Source organism: Heptranchias perlo, chromosome 22, assembly GCF_035084215.1.
Source record: "Heptranchias perlo isolate sHepPer1 chromosome 22, sHepPer1.hap1, whole genome shotgun sequence".
NCBI lineage: Eukaryota > Metazoa > Chordata > Chondrichthyes > Hexanchiformes > Hexanchidae > Heptranchias > Heptranchias perlo.
This window is the reverse complement of record NC_090346.1, coordinates 49,620,605-49,640,181: the sequence shown is the minus strand read 5'-3', so window position 1 is coordinate 49,640,181 and position 19,577 is coordinate 49,620,605. Positions and strand designations below refer to the sequence as shown.

The 19,577-nt window shown below is 50.1% G+C and overlaps 1 protein-coding gene across 1 annotated transcript in view; it reads left to right on the top strand.

The window, feature by feature from the left end:
• Positions 1-17,204: 17,204 nt before the first annotated feature.
• Positions 17,205-19,577, top strand: part of coro7 (coronin 7) — a 35,510-nt gene continuing 33,137 nt past the window's right edge. The window contains exon 1 of the mRNA XM_068003073.1: positions 17,205-17,289. Within this exon, the coding sequence (XP_067859174.1) occupies positions 17,205-17,289 (85 nt within the window). The remainder of the gene's footprint in view (positions 17,290-19,577) is intronic.

Genomic DNA, 19,577 nt, shown 5'->3' with positions numbered 1-19,577 from the left:
GAAAGACAGGCGTGTTCTGGTGCCCGTGTGGAGTGTATGATCTCTCCTCAGGTTAGCAGGATGCCTCCAGTGCGAACATAGACTGGGCACTCACACAGAAAAAGACTGCTGGAGCCAGGAACAAGCCAGCAGCATTGCACTGTTCCCCCGCTCCACTCCTGCAAGGCGTATGGTTAAGAGCAGCACTAATGAATGCAATCTGTGCTTCTCAGAGGGAGGACAGGAGGAGGGAGCACTGATTGCCACACCCCTCTGACTGGAGAGACGCGGGGCTGGAGACTCATTAACCCTGTGAGTGCTGCCTGGACACGTTCCCCTAAATGTTACGTCTTACACTGTCTATTCAGAGAGGGTGACAGATACGTGGAAATATTCCGTGGGCTGGTTCGTTTCCCTCCTTTAAACATTCCGATACAATACAGCATGAACCTACCATCTGGCATTTAAAAATATAATTGTTAAACCAATCCGTGTACTGTTTATAATGTCAACAACTGTTCCAATTCACACATCGCTCCAGCCACAGGGCTCCCAACTGTCCGGTTTGTGATTCACTTGATCCACAGTGTAAGCTACAGGTCACTCGGGGCAATCTCAGATGACCAAACCCACCTCCTGATTGCCTTGTTTCAGACTGGTCAATGGAATGGTGCAGTGGGAAGGTTTGGGTGTAACAGAGGGGCTCGGGTGTGGTTCTGTGGCGGGGGTGGTCCAGTGTCCTCCGGGGGAGCCGGGGGGACCTGTAAGGTCCACTATTGGTCTCCCAATTGTCCATTCGTTGTCCAGATTGCGCTCCTCAGCGTCCCCCGGTGTCCAATCTCACGGGTCCCTCGGTGTCCAATCACACGGGTCCCTCGGTGTCCAATCACACGGGTCCCCCGGTGTCCAATCACACGGGGCTCTCAGTGTCCAATCACACGGGTCCCCCAGTGTCCAATCACATGGGGCTCTCAGTGTCCAATCACACGGGTCCCCCGGTGTCCAATCACACGGGTCCCCCGGTGTCCAATCACACGGGTCCCCCAGTGTCCAATCACACGGGGCTCTCAGTGTCCAATCACACGGGTCCCCCGGTGTCCAATCACACGGGGCTCTCAGTGTCCAATCACACGGGTCCCCCGGTGTCCAATCACATGGGGCTCTCAGTGTCCAATCCCTGATGCAGGTGCAATATTAACAATAGTATGGAAATTGTGCCACCATTTTTTTCAAGCACTCTTGTGAATGAGTCCATTGAGGAGATCTCAGGACGCCCCAAAGCGTTTCACAGCCAATGAAGTACTTTTTGAAGTGTAGTCATTGTTGTAATGCAGGAAACGCGGCAGCCAATTTGTGCACAGCAAGATCCCACAATGAGATAAACGACCAGATCATCTGTTTATAATGATGTTGATTGACAGATTAATATTGGCCAGGACACCGTGGAGAATTCCCCAGAGGCCTGAAGTTGCTGAAGACTGAGGGTGGAGCGCTGTTTAGGTCAGACGAGCTTCCCAAGCCCATGAGGTGAACCTCGTAACTGCAGGGAGTTTACTGCCCTTGAGGGGGTTGGGAGGGTAACACTGCGATCAGATTCAGTGTTGTCTGTACTGACAACCCACTGTGGCTCAAACACTGCCCAGATCTGCCTTAAGGGTTAAATTATGAGGACAGGGTCCATAAACTTGTCTTGTGTTCCCATGAGCGTATAAGGTTGAGGGGTGATCTAACCGAGGCATCATAGTTCATAGCAGGTACAGCACAGGAGGAGGCCATTCGGCCCATCGTGCCTGTGCCGGCTCTTTGAAAGAACTATCCAATTAGTCCCACTCCCCCCACTCTTTCCCCATAGCCCTGTAAGTTTTTTCCCTTCAAGTATTTATCCAATTCCCTTTTGAAAGTTATTATTGAATCTGCTTAAACTGCCTTTTCAGGCAGTGCATTCAGGATCATTCCAACTTGCTGCGTAAAAAATGTTTCCTCATATCGCCTCTGGTTCTTTTGCCGATCACCTTAAATCCGTGTCCTCTGGTTACCGACCCTTCTGCCACTGGAAACAGTTTCTCCTTATTTACTCTGTCAAAGCCGTTCATGATTTTGAACACCTCGATCAAATCTCCCTTTAACCTTCTCTTCTAAGGAGAACAGCCCCAGCTTCTCCAGTCTCTCCACATAACTGAAGTCCCTCATCCCTGGTACCATTCTAGTAAATCTCCTCTGCACTCTCTCTAAGGCCTAGACATCCTTCCTAAAGTGTGGTGCCCAGAATTGAACACAATAATCAGCTGAGACCAAACCAGTGTTTTATAAAGGTTCAGCACAACTTCCTTGTTTTTGTACTCTGTGCCTCTATTAATAAAGCCCAGGATCCCGTATGCTTTTTAACAGCCTTCTCAACTTGGCCTGCCACCTTTTAAAGATTTGTGTATCAAAGCCGCCAGGTCTCTCTGTTCCTCCGCCCCCTTTAAAATTGTACCATTTAGTTTATGTTGCCTCTCCTCATTCTTCCTACCAAAATGCATCACTTCACTCTGTGTTAAATTTCATCCCCCATGTGTCTGCCCATTTCACCAGTCTGTCTGTGTCCTCCTGAAGTCTGTTACTATCCTCCACATTGTTTACTACATTTCTGAGTTTCATGTCATCTGCAAACTTTGAAATTATACCCCCGATATCCAAGTCCAGGTCATTAATATATGTCAAAAAGAGCAGTGGTCCTAATACTGACCCCTGGGGAACACCACTGTAAACTTCCCTACAGTCTGAAAAACAACCGTTCACCGCTACTCTCTGCTTTCTGTCCTTTAGCCAATTTTGTATCCTCGATGCCACTGACCCTTTAATCCCATGGGCTTTAATTTTGCTAACAAGTCTATATTGTGATACTTTATCAAATGCCTTTTGAAAGTCCATATACACAACATCAACAACACTACTCTCATCAACCCTCTCCGTTACTTCATCAAAGACCTCAAGCAAGTTAGTTAAACATGATTTTCCTTTAACAAATCAATGCTGACTTTCATTTATTAGCCCAGACTTTTCCAAGTGCCAATTAATTTTGTCCCGGATTATTGTCTCTAAAAGTTTCCTCACCACCGACGTTAGGCCTGTAATTGCCGGGTTTATCCCTCTCCCCTTTTTTGAACAGGGTGTAACATTTGCAATCCTCCAGTCCTCCGGCATCGTCCCCGTATCTAAGGAGGATTGGAAGACTGTGGCCAGAGCCTCCGCAATTTCCACCCTTACTTCCTTCCCTCAGTGACCTCGGACGCATCCCGTCTGGACCAAGTGACTTTTCTACTTTGAGTACTGCCAATCCTCTTTATCTATTTTTATCCTATCCAGTATCGCTACTACCTCCCTCCTCCTTTACTGCTACAATGGCAGCATCCTCTCTAGTGAAGACCGATGCAAAGTATTCATTTAGTACCTCGGCCATGCCCTCTGCCTCCACAAGAAGATCTCCTTTTTGTCCCTAATAGGCCCCACCCTTTTTACTATTTATCTTTATAAAAGACTTTTGGGTTCACTTTTATGTTAGCTGCTAATCTATTCTCATACTCCCACTTTGTCCCTTATTCCCTTTTTTAGATCTCCTCTGTACTTTCTGTATTCAGCCTGGTTCTCTACTGTATTATGAACCTTACATTTGTCATAAGCCTCCTTTTTCTGTTTCATTTTAATCTCTAGCTTTGGGTGCCCTTCCTTTCCCCCTCGTAAGGATGTGTCTACTCTGTACCCGAACCATCTCCCCCTTCAAGGCCTCCCATTGTTCAATTGCTGTTTTGCCACCAATTTTTGATTCCAATTCACCTGGGCAAGGTCCTTTTTTAACTCACTGAAATTTGCCCTCCTCCAGTTAAGCATTTTCACATTTGATTGTTCCTTCTCCTTTTCCATAACTATTCTAAACCCAATGATATTATGATCACTGTTCCCCAAATGCTCCCCCACTGAATCATGCTCCACCAGGCCTATTTCATTCCCCAGAACTAAATCCAGCACTGCTTCCTTTCTGGTTGGGCTGGAAATGCACTGTTCCAGTAAGTTATCTTGAACACATTTCAGGAATTCCTCCCCCTCTTTGCCCTTTACACTATTACTGTCCCAGTCTATATTGGAATAATTGAAGTCCCCATTATTAATACTCTATAGTTCTTGCTTCTTTCTGTATTTTGCCTGCAAATTTGCTCCTCTATCTCCTTCCCACTATTTGGTGGCCTATTGTACACACCCAGTAGTGTAATAGCTCCTCTATTATTCCTTAATTCTAACCAAATAGATTCTGTCTTTGACCCCTCAATTACATCATCTCTTTCCAGTACTATAATAGATTCTTTGATCAATACTGCCCCCCCCCCTCTCCATTTTATTCCTTCCCTGTCTCTCCTGAATACCTTGTAGCCAGGTATTTAAGATGATTAAAAGATTCGATAGGGTAGATATGGAGAAACTATTTCCTCTGGTGGGGGAATCCAGAACAAGGGGGCATAATCTTAAATTAGAGCTGAGCTGTTCAGGAGTGAAATCAGGAAACACATCTTCACACAAAGGGTAGTGGAAATCTGGAACTCTCTCTCTCAAAAGGCTGTGGATGCTGGGGGACAATTGGAGCTTTCAATCCTGAGATCGATAGATTTTTGTTGGGTGAGGGTATCGAGGGATATGGAGCAAAGGCGGGTAAATGGAGTTGAGATACAGATCAGCTATGATCTGATTGAATGGTGGAACAGGCTCGAGGGGCTGAATGGCCTCCTCCTATTCCTATGTTCCTGTGTCTTAACTCTGCCACGATCCACTCGCTGCTTTGCCTTTGCAGAGGAGGATTAAACCTTTTCCCAGACAGCGGGGTCTCAAAGGGTCGGTAACCAGAGGACACAGATTTAGGGTAATTGGCAAAAGAACCAGAGGCGATATGAGGAAACATTTTTTTTACGCGGCGAGTTGTTGTGATCTGGAACGCGCTGCCTGAAAGGGCGGTGGAAGCAGATTCAATAGTAACTTTCAAAAGGGAATTGGATAAATACTTGAAGGGGGAGAATTTGCAGGGCCAAGGGGATAAAGCAGGGGAGTGGGAGTAATTGGGCAGCTCTTTGAAAGAGCCGGCATGATGGGCCGAATGGCAGCCTCCTGCACAGGAACAATCCCTGATTTGTATGAAAGGGGACAATGACCCCGCTGTGAACATACCCTGGGGTCACCGGTGACAGTGACGGGCCGAGTGGGGCCGGGGAGTCTCGGATAGATGGTGCGATAAGAACGCAGATACCTGCTCATCGCTGCTCACTGCTGAGGAAGTTGTCCATCCAGTTCAGCCACTCTCACTAGACATGGCACAACGAGGGAGGCCAGCTTCCAACTGCAGCCCTGATACAATTCCTGCTGCCTCAAGCTCACGCTGGGTCTCCACCAACTGCTTGAGAGGAACACAGGCCCCAACGGCTTCCTCCCCGGGTTGGCGCGATCCAGGTGTGGTACAGGGCGTGTTGTGGAGAGAGGGGTCGGTACAGGGCGTGTTGTGGAGAGAGGGGTCGGTACAGGGCGTGTTGTGGAGAGAGGGGTCGGTACAGGGCGTGTTGTGGAGAGGGGTCGGTACAGGGCGTGTTGTGGAGAGAGGGGTCGGTACAGGGCGTGTTGTGGAGAGGGGGGCCGGTACAGGGCGTGTTGTGGAGAGAGGGGTCGGTACAGGGCGTGTTGTGGAGAGAGGGGCCGGTACAGGGCGTGTTGTGGAGAGAGGGGTCGGTACAGGGCGTGTTGTGGAGAGAGGGGTCGGTACAGGGCGTGTTGTGGAGAGAGGGGTCGGTACAGGGCGTGTTGTGGAGAGAGGGGTCGGTACAGGGCGTGTTGTGGAGAGAGGGGTCGGTACAGGGCGTGTTGTGGAGAGAGGGGCCGGTACAGGGCGTGTTGTGGAGAGAGGGGTCGGTACAGGGCGTGTTGTGGAGAGAGGGGTCGGTACAGGGCGTGTTGTGGAGAGAGGGGCCGGTACAGTGGGATGTGAACAGATCTGGCCCGGGTAAATTGGAATTAAAGATTGGCAGGCAAAACTGTAAATGAACAGTGGGCGGCCTTTAAAGAGAAGATGATTCGGGTACAGGCTCGGTACATTCCCACAAGGGAGAAAGGGAGGGCAACTAAAGCCAGAGCTCCCTGGATGACAAAAGAGAGAGAGAGTAAGATGAAGCAGAAAAAAGGGGCGTATGACAGATGTCAGGTTAATAACACAAGTGAGAACCAGGCTGAATATATAAAGTTCAGAGGGGAAGTGAAAAAAGAAATAAGAGGGGTGAAGAAAGATTATGAGAATAGACTGGCAGCCAACATAAAAAGGAATCCAAAAGTCTTCTATAAACATGAAAACAGTAAACATAGTAAGAGGGGGAGTGGGGCCAATTAGGGACCAAAAAGGAGATCTACTCATGGAGGCAGAGGACATGGCCGAGGTATTAAATGAGTACTTTGCATCTGTCTTTACCAAGGAAGAAGATGCTGCCAGAGTGTCTGTAAAGGAAGATGTAATGGAGATACTGGATGGGCTAAAAATTGATAAAGGAGGTGCTTGAAAGGCCGGCTGTACTTAAAGTAGAAAAGTCACCTGGTCCAGATGGGCTGCACCTTAGGTTGCTGAGGGAAGTAAGGGTGGAAATTGTGGAGGTACTGGCCATAATCTTCCAAACATCCTTAGATTCGGGGTGGTGACAGAGGACTGGAGAATTGCAAATATTACACCCTTGTAGTGACAGCATTAGCAGTCATTTGAGAGAAGTGAAGAATTCTGAGACAGAATTAGCAGCCACTTGGACAAGTGTGGATTGATTAGGGAAAGCCAGCACAGATTTGTTAAAGGCAAATCGTATTTAACTAACTTGCTAGATTTTTTGATGAGGTAACAGAGAGGATAGATGAGGGCAATGCAGTTGATGTTGTGTATATGGACTTTCAAAAGGCGTTTGATAAAGTGCCACATAATAGGCGACATCAAGATTGAAGCCCATGGAATAAAAAGGGCAGTAGCAGCAATGGATACAGAATTGGCTAAGTAACAGGAAACAGTAAGTAGTGGTGAACGGTTGTTTTTCAGACTGGAGGGAGGTGTACAGTGGTGTTCCCCAGGGGTCGGTGCTGGGACCACTGCTTTTCTTGATATATATTAATGACTTGGACTTGGGTGTACAGGACACTATTTTCAAATTTGCAGATGACACAAAGCTTGGAAGGGTAGTGAACAGTGAGGAGGATAGTGATAGACTTGAAGAGGACATAGACAGGCTGGTGGGATGGGTGGACACGTGGCAGATGAAATTTAATGCAGAAAAATGCGAGGTGATACATTTCAGTTGGAAGAATGAAGAGAGGCAACATAAACTAAAGGGCACAATTCTAAAAGGGGTACAGGAACAGAAATCTTGGGATGTACGTACACAAATCGTTGAAGTTGGCAGGGCAGGTTGAAAAAGCATACGGGATCCTGAGCTTTAAATAGAGGCATAGAGTACAAAAGCAAGGAAGTCATAATGAACCTTTATAAAACACTCTTTCAGCCACGGCTGGAGTATTGTGTCCAGTTCTTGGCATCGCACTGTAGGAAAGGTATGAAGGGCATAGAGAGGGTGCAGAAGAGATTTACTAGAATGATTCCAGGGATGAGGGACTTTAGTTACGTGGATGGACTGGAGAAGCTGGGGTTGTTCTCCTTGGAACAGAGAAGGTTGTGAGGAGATTTGATAGAGGTATTCAAAATCTTGAAGGGTCTAGACAGAGTGGATAGAAACTGTTCCCATTGGCGGAAGGGTCAAGAACCAGAGGACATAGATTTAAGACGATTGGTTCTTTTGCCAAAGGTGACATGAGGGAAAACTTTTTTGCATAGCAAGTGATAAGGATTTGGAATGTACTGCCCGAGGGGGTGGTGGAGGCAGATTCAATCATGGCCTTCAAAAGGGAACTGGATAAGTACTTGAAAGGAAAAAAATTGCAGGGCTACGGGGAAAGGGCGGGGCAGTGGGACCAGCGGGATTGCTCTTGCAGAGAGCCGGCACGGACTCGATGGGCCGAATGGCCTCCTTCCATGCTGAACCTTTCTATGATTCTATGATTACAGTGTTGTGGAGAGAGGGGTCGGTACAGGGCGTGTTGTGGAGAGAGGGGTCGGTACAGGGCGTGTTGTGGAGAGAGGGGTCGGTACAGGGCGTGTTGTGGAGAGAGGGGTCGGTACAGGGCGTGTTGTGGAGAGAGGGGTCGGTACAGGGCGTGTTGTGGAGAGAGGGGTCGGTACAGGGCGTGTTGTGGAGAGAGGGGCCGGTACAGGGCGTGTTGTGGAGAGGGGCTTTTCTTTTGTTAGAGCAACGCAGGTTATAAAGCGATATGATGGAAATGTATAAAATTATGAAAGATGGGACAGGGTAGATGGAAGCAAACTGTTTCCAGTAATTGAGGGGCCAAAGATACATGATTAAATGTAAGAGATTTAGAACAGAGAGCGGGAGAATCTTTTTTACACAGAATTTTGAGGCTGTGGAATTCACTTCCTAGTTTCGCGGTTGAGGCAGAAACTGTCAACATTCACGATTAGATTGGATAGGGGCATGAAGAGATATGGAAATGTGAACACAGACTGGTTGGGCCAAATGGCCTGTTTCTGTGTTGTAACTTCCATGAACTACAAGCTTAATGTGAATAGACAGGAGCAGGAGTATTTCTGCGGAACGGTGGGATATGGCCTGTGTTATAGAGGGGGGTCGCGATAGTGCTGAGAGTGCAGCTCCAGAGACTTTGTGTGTGGGGTCGGAGCAGCATTCTAATAGACACTAATACAATTCTGACAGGAAAAAAATGTTACAACATTTTTAGCCCACAAGGGTCAAATATCCCTTCATGCCCCACCTCTCACCCTAATAACTGGTTGTTTGAGACAAACAGCTGGTTATAGCAAAGTGGTTTTCTTTGGGAATGAATGGGCCTTTATTCAACCCCTGTGTTTAGTGCAAGCACTGTGAATTGATCCGGGCATCACAGCGTGCCTCGTATGGGTTTGTTGCTTGTGTCTAACCCTGGGTCTGTTCGTTTTGCATCGACTTCCTCATTAAATCCAGTGGAGAGTGTGAAGAAATCCCTGAGACTGACCAAAAGCATGTGCACCCTGACCCCTTCCAACCAATGGTTCCCCCTGTGTCCATACATATATCGCAGACAGCGAGTTAGTCGGTATGTGCATGGGCTGCTCTCTATTCGCCAATTCTATTTACGTAATATGTACATATAAGGCTGTCTCTGTCCATATGGACACACTGTTCCACATATACCACCCGAGGCCCAATACGTATACTCACTAACAGTCAATAAACACAGAGACACTCCGTATACACGGTGTCACTGCACGGGTTATGTCATGCCCACATAACAATTTCAAAGCCATTCACTGTAAGTGAAGTAGTTCGGGACGTGCGAGATGGGGGAAGGCGCTGTATAACTGCGAGTCCTTCTTTCATGTACAAGTACCGTTAGCCCTCACTCACAGCTTCAGCGCAGAGACAGCCCAGTTGCATGTAGATGGTGCCATCCCATGTAGACTGGGCTGATGGAATTCCATCAGTAGTGTCAGTCCATATGCACAGAGTGAGAGTGTACACACGTTGCTGCACGCAGCCCGAGTCCCTGTGTGGTCTCTGCGCACCAGTGATGATGATGCCAGTTCCTGGCCCCAGTGCTAGTTTATCCAGTCAGTGCCATTCTGTGTTCACAATGCTTCCTCAAGCAGCAGTGCCTATGTCCTTATGAAATGCTGATCTGTTGGTTGTTCTTGTAAAATGGCCAAACACCCTCTCGTTCACTAATGTTTGGCGTATAGCCAGTACACTCCTTCAGCTCTTCTCGCCCCTCCTGCTTTTCGAAATGAACTAATTCTTTCTGGCTGTTTGGTTCATGTTGACTACTTTCACGTGTACATTGCCTGATGACTGTGAAAGTTTAGGAGCTGCAGTTCCCCCCTTGAGGGGAGTGTGGTGTTCAGAATGATCACAAGTGTGAGGGATTCCATGAGCCGGATCTCCTGTTCACACACACTGACCCTTCAGAGAGTCTGTACAGCACAGGCACCATGTGACTGATGTCTTTCCCAATGCAGTTGTTTATTAAACCGTTTATTTTGTGGTTGGAGAGAGGGAGTAGGCCCGCCTCTTGCCCTCAGAGTACACAACCAGTCTGCAGCTGATGAGCTGCTGAAAGGTGTTACTTGGAGTACTTGGGAATACAGTGCCTTTCACAGCCCCCGGGACGTCCCAAAGCACTTTACAACCCTTGAAGTGTGTAGTCACTGTTGTAATATCGGCAGCCGATTTGCACACAGCAAGATCCCACAAACAGCAATGTGATAAATGACCAGATAATCTGTTTTTAGTGATGTTGGTTGAGGGATAAATATTGGCCCCAGGACACTGGGGAGAACTCCCCTGCTCTTCTTCCAGTAGTGGCCGTGGGATCTTTTACGTCCACCCTAGGGGGCAGACGGGGCCTCGGTTTAACGTCTTGTCCTAAAGACGGCACCTCCGACAGCGCAGCACTCCCTCAGTGCTGCACTGGGAGTGTCGGCCCGGATTATGTACTCAAGTCTCTGGAGTGGGCCTCGAACCCACGACCTTCTGACTCTGAGGTGAGAGAGCGACTCACTGAGCCCCGGCCAAAACCTAACTTGCTGTTGGGTGCCTCATTTGAATAGGTAAAAGGGGCAGCTGAGCTGCTTCCCTCCCCCTGGAACAGTTAAAATCGACCCCCCCCTCCAACCCCGTAGCAAGTGATGGAGTTTGGTTTTACAACCCAATGAAGCTGCATGTTTCCCAAAACAGAGCAGCACAGTGTGTGAATGAGTTGGGAGCCCATCAGTTCAGTGAGGAGTTTCTGTTTACAGTGAGTGCTGCTTGCTGGAGGTGGGCGAATTCCACTGGATACTGAGCGCCAGCCCAGAAGGGGCGATGGCCTCATTCTTGCAGGTTTTCACAGCCAGTTACTGAGTTCTGTGAGAAAGTGTTTTGCCTGAAGACGGCCCCGTGCAGGGAGCTCAGCTCATTCCCTTCACTCCAGCACATGGGGGGGGCATCAGTGAGGGGCCACTTAGCCTGCCAGAGGCCAGAATCGAGTGTGGTGGGAATGTCTCTGTGCTTTGGTGATGGGCCCCTGGAGATGGACACACGGCCTCCAGGTTTGGTTATTGAGGGGCGGGTTAGACACACAGCTGCTCGCACATCCCACAAACAGAGAAGAGACACTCAGCCCTTGATGCTGCAGGAAGTCATGTGTCTGATTTTGCAGATAGTGGCATTTGAGTCACTACCTCTTGCAGAGTCCAAAACCAGCAGGTCAAGGGGGCACGGGATAATGGCCCGAAATCTGAGGTTCACTGTCGATGAAAGTTCATTGCAGAATTAACAACTAATGTCTCCACGTCACGGGGCACAGAATCAGCTGGGAGAAGACTTTCACTCTTAAAATCAGACTCCTCTCTCCCGCTCATGGCTCGGAGTTTTAGCCAGTCGGTAGTTGAGTTGAACAGGTGAGGGAGACCGAGATACGCCCGCCCTTGGGCTGCGCCGAGTTAGCTGGTTGCTGTCCTGTCATCGAGTTGCTGCAATTGGGCTTCAGACCCCTGAGATTTAATGGGGGGAATTTCAGCCGCTCCCGATTGCTGCCAGACGACTCCCGCTGGAAGTGGATGTGTGGGAATGTGGTGAGGACAGGATCGGGATTGTGTTCTCTCCACAGTCAAATAGCCCGAATAATTCTCACTCACAGGTGAAAAGTGGGCACCTGGGCAGTGTCCCCTATCGTACGGAGACCCTCACACGGCCCCCGTGCTGCGCACGCACCCCGACACGGCCCCCGTGCTGCGCACGCACCCCGACACGGCCCCCGTGCTGCGCACGCACCCCGACACGGCCCCCATGCTGCGCACGCACCCCGACACGGCCCCCGTGCTGTGTACACGCACCCCGACACGGCCCCCGTGCTGTGTACACGCACCCCCGCACTGCCCCCGTGCTGTGTACACGCACCCCGACACGGCCCCCGTGCTGTGTACACGCCCTCGCACTGCCCCCGTGCTGTACACACACCCCGACACGGCCCCCGTGCTGTGTACACGCCCTCGCACGGCCCCCGTGCTGTGTACACGCCCTCGCACGGCCCCCGTGCTGTGTACACGCCCTCGCACGGCCCCCGTGCTGTGTACACGCCCTCGCACTGCCCCCGTGCTGTGTACACGCCCTCGCACTGCCCCCGTGCTGTACACACACCCCGGTTCGGCCCCCGTGCCGTACGTATTGACGGTCAGGAGATATGGGGAGGTGGATTGAACGGTGCAGAGAGCTGCGTGCCATAAATCAGGGGATTAGTTGCTATCTGAAGCCTGTTTTCACTCTTTGAAGGAAGTAACATCTGATAAGCTCGGCCCGACTTGGCAACACTTCTGAGCCTGGGATTTGGACAGCAGCTCACAGTGTTATGACAGTAATAAATCTCCCCTCACCAGCAGCACTCACTTCCGCATTCCTGCAGACAGGACTGTTACTGCGGAGGGGGAATCAGGCCATTCGCACAATGAACCCTTTCAGATCCATAGTGGTGTTGTGTTTGGTGATATCCAGGTGTTGCCGGGCAGACTGTGCCGGAACACAGGTGGGTAATGTTAGGGCATCCGGGTGTCCACATTGCTTCAAATCCCTCTATGGCCTCACTGTCTCTGTAACCTCCTCCAGCCCTACAACCCTCCAGCAAGAAATATAAAGACGGATTGTAAGAGCTTCTACAAGTATGTAAAAAGGGAGAGAGTAGCAAAAGTAAACGTTGGTCCCTTAGAGGCTGAGACAGGAGAAATTATAACTGGGAATCAGGAAATGGCAGAGACGTGAAACAAATATTTTGTATCTGTCTTCACAGTAGAAGACACAAAAAAACATAACGGAAATAGTGGGAAACCAAGGGGCTGATGAGAGGGGGGAACTTAAAGTAATTATCAGTAGAGAAAAAGTACTTGAGAAATTAATGGGACTAAAAGCCAATAAATCCCCATGACCCGATGGCCTACATCCGAGGATTCTAAAAGAGGTGGCTGCAGAGTTAGTCGATGCATTGGTTATGATCTTCCAGAATTCCCTAGATTCTAGAAAGGTCCCAGCAGATTGGAAGGTGGGAAATGTAACCCCACTATTGAAGAAAGGAGGGAGAGAGAAAACAGGGAACTACAGGCCAGTTAGCCTGACATCAGTCGTCGGGAAAATGCTGGAATCCATTATTAAGAAAGTAGTAACAGGGAACTTGGAAAATCATAATGTGATTAGGCAGAGTCAACGAGGTTTTATGAAAGGGAAATCATGTTTGACAAATTTATTAGAGTTTTTTGAGGATGTAACTGGCAGGGTAGATAAAGGAGAACCAGTGGATGTCGTATATTTGGATTTTCAAAAGGCAATTGATAAGGTGCCACATAAAAGGTTGTTACACAAGATAAGGGCTCATGGGGTTGGGGGTAATAGATTAGCATGGATAGAGGATTGGTTAACGGACAGAAAACACAGAGCAGGGATAAACGGGTCATTCTCAGGTTGGCAGGCTGTAACTAGTGGAGTGCCGCAAGGATCAGTGCTTGGGCCTCAGCTATTTACATTCTATATTAATGACTTAGATGAAGGGACTGAGTGTAATGTATCCAAGTTTGCTGACGATACAAAGCTAGGTGGGAAAGTAAGCTGTGAGGAGGACACAAAGTTTGCAAAGAGATAGCGACAGGTTAAGTGAGTGGGCCAGGAGGTGGCAGATGGAGTATAATGTGGGGAAATGTGAGGTTATTCACTTTGGTAGGAAGAATAGAGAAACAGAATATTTTTTAAATGGTGAGAAACTATTAAATGTTGGTGTTCAGAGAGACTTGGGTGTCCTGGTACAAGAAACACAAAAAGTTAGCATGCAGGTACAGCAGGCAATTAGGAAAGCAAATGGCATGTTGGCCTTTATTGCAAGATGGTTGGAGTACAAGAGAAAGGAAGTCTTACTACAATTGTACAGGGCTTTGGTGAGACCTCACCTGGAGTACTGTGTGCAGTTTTGGTCTCCTTATCTAAGGAAGGATATACTTGCCTTCGAGGCGGTGCAATGAAGGTTCACTAGATTGATTCCTGGGATGAGAGGGTTGTCCTATGAGGAGGTTGAGTTGAATGGGCCGATACTCTCTGGAGTTTAGAAGAATGAGAGGTGATCTCATTGAAACATATAAGATTCTGAGGGGGCTTGACAGGGTAGATGCTGAGAGATTGTTTCCCCTGGCTGGTGAGTCTAGAACTAGGGGGCATAGTCTCAGAATAAGGGGTCGGCCATCCTAGACTGAGATGAGGAGGAATTTCTTCATTCAGAGGGTTGTGAATCTTTGGAATTCTCTACCCCAGAGGGCTGCGGACGCTCAGTCGTTGAGTATATTCAAGGCTGAGATCGATAGATTTTTGGACTCTAGGGGAATCAAGGAATATGGGGATCGGGCAGGAAAGTGGAGTTGAGGTCGAAGATCAGCCATGATCTTATTGAATGCTGGAGCAGGCTCGAGGGGCCGTATGGCCTACTCCTGCTCCTATGTCATATGTGCTTATGTTAAAGGCGCTATATAAATGCAGGTTGTTGTTGTTGAAGTGGACGACATTGCGCAGTTACACTCTGTGACTCATTGATGCCCTCGCAACTCAATTCCTGTTTCTCAAATGTTGGTGTTGTGAGTTCCAACTTAAGGCTCTTCTGTGCAGCCCCCTTTAGTGACTAACTCGGGTGTCCCCCATTAGTGACTAACTCGGGTGTCCCCCATTAGCGACTAACTCGGGGGTCACCCTTTAGTGACTAACTCGGGGGTCCCCCTTTAGCGACTAACTCGGGGGTCCCCCTTTAGCGACTAACTCGGGGGTCCCCCTTTAGCGACTAACTCAGGGGTCCCCCTTTAGCGGCTAACTCGGGGGTCCCCCTTTAGCGACTAACTCGGGGGTCCCCCTTTAGCGACTAACTCGGGGGTCCCCCTTTAGCGGCTAACTCGGGGGTCCCCCATTAGCGACTAACTCGGGGGTCCCCCTTTAGCGACTAACTCGGGGGTCCCCCTTTAGCGGCTAACTCGGGGGTCCCCCATTAGCGACTAACTCGGGGGTCCCCCTTTAGCGACTAACTCGGGGGTCCCCCTTTAGCGACTAACTCGGGGGTCCCCCTTTAGCGACTAACTCGGGGGTCCCCCATTAGCCACTAACTCGGGGGTCCCCCATTAGCCACTAACTCAGGTCTTCTCTCCCCCCTGCCACCCGCCCCCCCCCAGCCCAAACTCTAACACAGAAGTGCACATTGTATTGTTGGTAGGCTATTAAACCATGTGTAGGCATCGCAACTGAGCTCGATCCTGTTCTTCACCCGACATCCACATGCCCTACACTGGGGAGGACTCTGGAACGAGAACTCTGGCTGATTATTTTATAATTTCCCTCTGCCTAGCCCAGGGACCCTGGGAGCCGCACAGACTGTTGACCAAATGTGGGACCTTCTTGTCTCTGTGGCTTACTGCCACCCTGGGCTATGCCTTCAAACCACGAGGCCATCAGAAAGTCCCTTCAACAGATGCCTGGCAGCAGAAATACTGTCTCTAAAAGTGCAAATTAAAATTCCATGTGTATTTTGGGAAAGTCTCTCTCTCTGCTGATTATATATGTGTTCCTGTGGTGCCATGGAGTTTTTTAACAAGGGATCTGTTAGTGGCCCAAACAGAGAGCCCTTGAATTCTTGATGTTAAAGGCAGAAGAGTATTCACATCAGCAATTAGCTCGTTCACCGAGCGTCCCTGTGACCCAGGTCCTGCTCCCATTGTACATCCCGTCTGGTACAATCCAAGAGCGGTAATGGCACAGGATCAGGTCAAAGGGACTGTCAGGGTGCAGTTTGGTAATAACACCATGCAACTATAGTCCGAGAGCATCCTCTAATTTAGAGGAAATTAACCAGGGATGTGACATCTGAGAGTCTCTTTAATGTATGGCCCACAGTATTGATTTGTACTGAAAGTGCAAATTAAAATTCCCATGGACTTAAAGAAACTCTGCTCCTTTCATTGTTAATTATAAGTGGTTTCTTACTGACATTGATCATCGAAACAGTGTTTAGAAAGAGCCTGTTAGTGCCCCAAAATACAGGCCAGTTGTGTTAAACACAATGATGTTGTCAAGAAATGTGCTTGGGTCAGGATTTCTACACACCGCTGATGCAGAAGCAGCACTTGGCTCTCCTGCCTCATTGACCCCTGCTCATCGGCGGATTGCAAAGCATCTTGCTGCTTAATATTTGGTCCATGTTGCACAGTTGCTTCAGACCCTTTCCTGTCAGCAAGATAACACCAGGCCCTTTGGCAGCAGCAAGACTCCCCTGGGGGGGGGGCATTGGGGATTTGTGCGGTGCTGTCGGGTCTGATTCATGTTTCTGGGTTTGTCCCCGACCCTCAGGTAGAAAAGGCCTTTTCATGTGAGCAGCTGGCGGCTCTTCCAGGTTCTAAATTCCAACAGCAAAGGCCTCGCCCCCTCCCTCTCTCTGTAACCTCCTCCGGTCCTTCAACCCTCCGATCTCTGCGCTCCTCCAATTCCGGCCTCTTGCGCATCCCCGATTTTAATCGCTCCACCATCGGCGTCCGTGCCTTCAGCTGCCGAGGCCCTGAGCTCTGGAATTCCCTCCCTAAACCTCTCTGCCTCTCTACCTCTCTCCTCCTTTAAGTCACTCCTTAAAACCTACCTCTTTGACCAAGCTTTTGGTCACCTGTCCTAATATCTCCTTACGTGGCTCAGTGTCGGACTTTGTCTGATTACGCTCCTGTGAAGTGCCGTGGGCCGTTTTTACTGTGTTAAAGTTGGTGCTGTTGCTCCTGGCAACAATGCCCAGTTTACAGGCCAAGTCAGGCGCAGCTGCCATTGCAGCTAAGGCTCCAGAGCTTGTACTGAGACCCACGACAACCTGCAGCTAATGACCTACGCCTCCATGTTTGGACGGAGGGCCTTCATTCAGGATGCTAGGACTCGAGGCCGGAGTCCAGACTGGATTCTCGGGGGGGGGGGTGATGTTGGCTTTGTGTCAGTCTGTGTTCATTGGATACGGGCGCTGCTGTCAGACCCTCTGTCAGGACACAGTGACGATCCCCATTGGTGCGAAAATCGAAAGGGTCATACTCTTGGCACAGTATGTTGGCAGAGGTGGGTGGACAGCAGATCAGCCATGACTTGAATCCACCTGAGATTCACCCTCGCAAATGGAAGATCTCTCGAGGTAACCCGGTACAATGGCCTGCTCCTGGTCCTATGTATTGCCAGCCTGGGTCCCAGTAGTCTTGGCGCCAGGAGCCCACGGCCTAATTGTTCTGGTGCGGCCTCCCCCTTGCTGGTCTGGGTCCCGATTTGATCTCATCTGGTCTCCCAGATTCAGTGCTGGGAGCCTGACTCCCAATTACCGTGACACAGATGGTCCTGGAATGAGCTGGGGCGAGTCCCGGGCACAGTGTGTTCATGTTTGGATGCGCTCTCGCTGTTGTACTTGGATTGAGGAGGTGGAGAGCAATGTGCCCCCCTGTGGGCCCTGGCAATACGCTCCGCTTCAAGCCGTAATGTCTTCAAAATTCCTAAACCTTTGCCAAGTCTTCACCCGCTTATTTTTAGGGCAAAACAGTTGAGTCAAGTTTGTCCGCACACATCCAGGCCGGCCCTCGGCAATTGCCCAAATATGGCAGCAGTCGTTTGCCAACTGCTCTGGGTCTTGGGTGGGGCTGAGTTCCAGTTTAGTGGCCGGTCTGTGGATGGAGGATTTTGTATTTTCTGCGTCGTTCTCTCTGCAGGGCTGTCGACATCTGTCTGGGAAGAGTGGAATTCAGAAAACTTTATTCTATTTCGAACTGGCAACCAGCCAAGAGGAGAATATTTAAAGCTGCGTTTGCCGTAGGTTGAGGGGCCAGAGTGAGGTCAGGGTCAGGGCTGGGGTCAGGGTCAGGCCGCCTCCCTCGGGCCTGTGAGCAGGTTCGAGGCTACGCTGGCGACAAGTCATCACATAACAAGAGGAGACAAACAAAGTGACAAGAACCAGCTGTGATCGCCCGAGGCCCCGCCCCCTCGCCCGAGGCCCCGCCCCCTCCCCGAGCCCGAGGCCCCGCCCCTCACCCGAGGCCCCGCCCCTCACCCGAGGCCCCGAGCCCGAGGCCCCCCCCCCCCGGGTGGGATCCGTATCCCAACACGAATCAGGGCCTTTGGCGGTCTGCTCCTGGAAAGTTTCTGGTACTGACTGAACCACCAGGGAGCCACATCGACCTTTATCATCACCCCGTACTCGGCCAAACTGGGCAACAGAGCTTCGGGTTCACAGTTGCCTTGACTTGACAAGCCTTCACTGTCTGCTGTCCTCGACCTCTAAATCCTCCCGCTCTCTGATTGATGTTCCCCCAACCCCTGTGTTGGTGAAACACAAACAGATCTTCAACCCGATCCCACAGGACAGAGCGAGTGACCAGCAGCCAAAACCAATATTGGCAGAGCCACAACCACAGGTTCGGCCCAACTCACTCACTGCTTACTGCGATCACAGGCAGTCTAACCTCACTCTCTCTGTCTCTGTCTCTGGGTGTGGATTTATTGGGGGGGTCTCTGGGATGGTGCGGATTTATTGGGAGGGTCTGGCAGGGTGTGGATTTATTGGGGGGGGGGGTCTGGGAGGGTGTGGATTTATTGGGGAGGGTCTCTGGGTGTGGATTTATTGGGGGGGTCTCAGGGTGTGGATTTATTGGGGAGGGTCTCTGGGTGTGGATTTATTGGGGGGGTCTCTGGGTGTGGATTTATTGGGGAGGGTCTCTGTGTGTGGATTTATTGGGGGGGTCTCTGGGTGTGGATTTATTGGGGAGGGTCTCTGGGTGTGGATTTATTGGGGGGGGTCTCTGGGTGTGGATTTATTGGGGGGGTCTCTGGGTGTGGATTTATTGGGGAGGGTCTCTGGGTGTGGATTTATTGGGGGGGTCTCTGGGTGTGGATTTATTGGGGAGGGTCTCTGGGTGTGGATTTATTCGGGGGTCTCTGGGATGGTGCGGATTTATTGGGAGGGTCTGGCAGGGTGTGGATTTATTGGGGGGGGGGTCTGGGAGGGTGTGGATTTATTGGGGGGGGTCTCTGGGTGTGGATTTATTGTGGGGGGTCTCTGGGTGTGGATTTATTGGGGGGGTCTCTGGGTGTGGATTTATTGGGGGGGTCTCTGGGTGTGGATTTATTGTGGGGGGTCTCTGGGTGTGGATTTATTGGGGGGGTCTCTGGGTGTGGATTTATTGGGGGGGTCTCTGGGTGTGGATTTATTGGGGGGGTCTCTGGGTGTGGATTTATTGGGGAGGGTCTCTGGGTGTGGATTTATTCGGGGGTCTCTGGGATGGTGCGGATTTATTGGGAGGGTCTGGCAGGGTGTGGATTTATTGGGGGGGGTCTCTGGGTGTGGATTTATTGTGGGGGGTCTCTGGGTGTGAATTTATTGGGGGGGTCTCTGGGTGTGGATTTATTGGGGGGGTCTCTGGGTGTGGATTTATTGGGGGG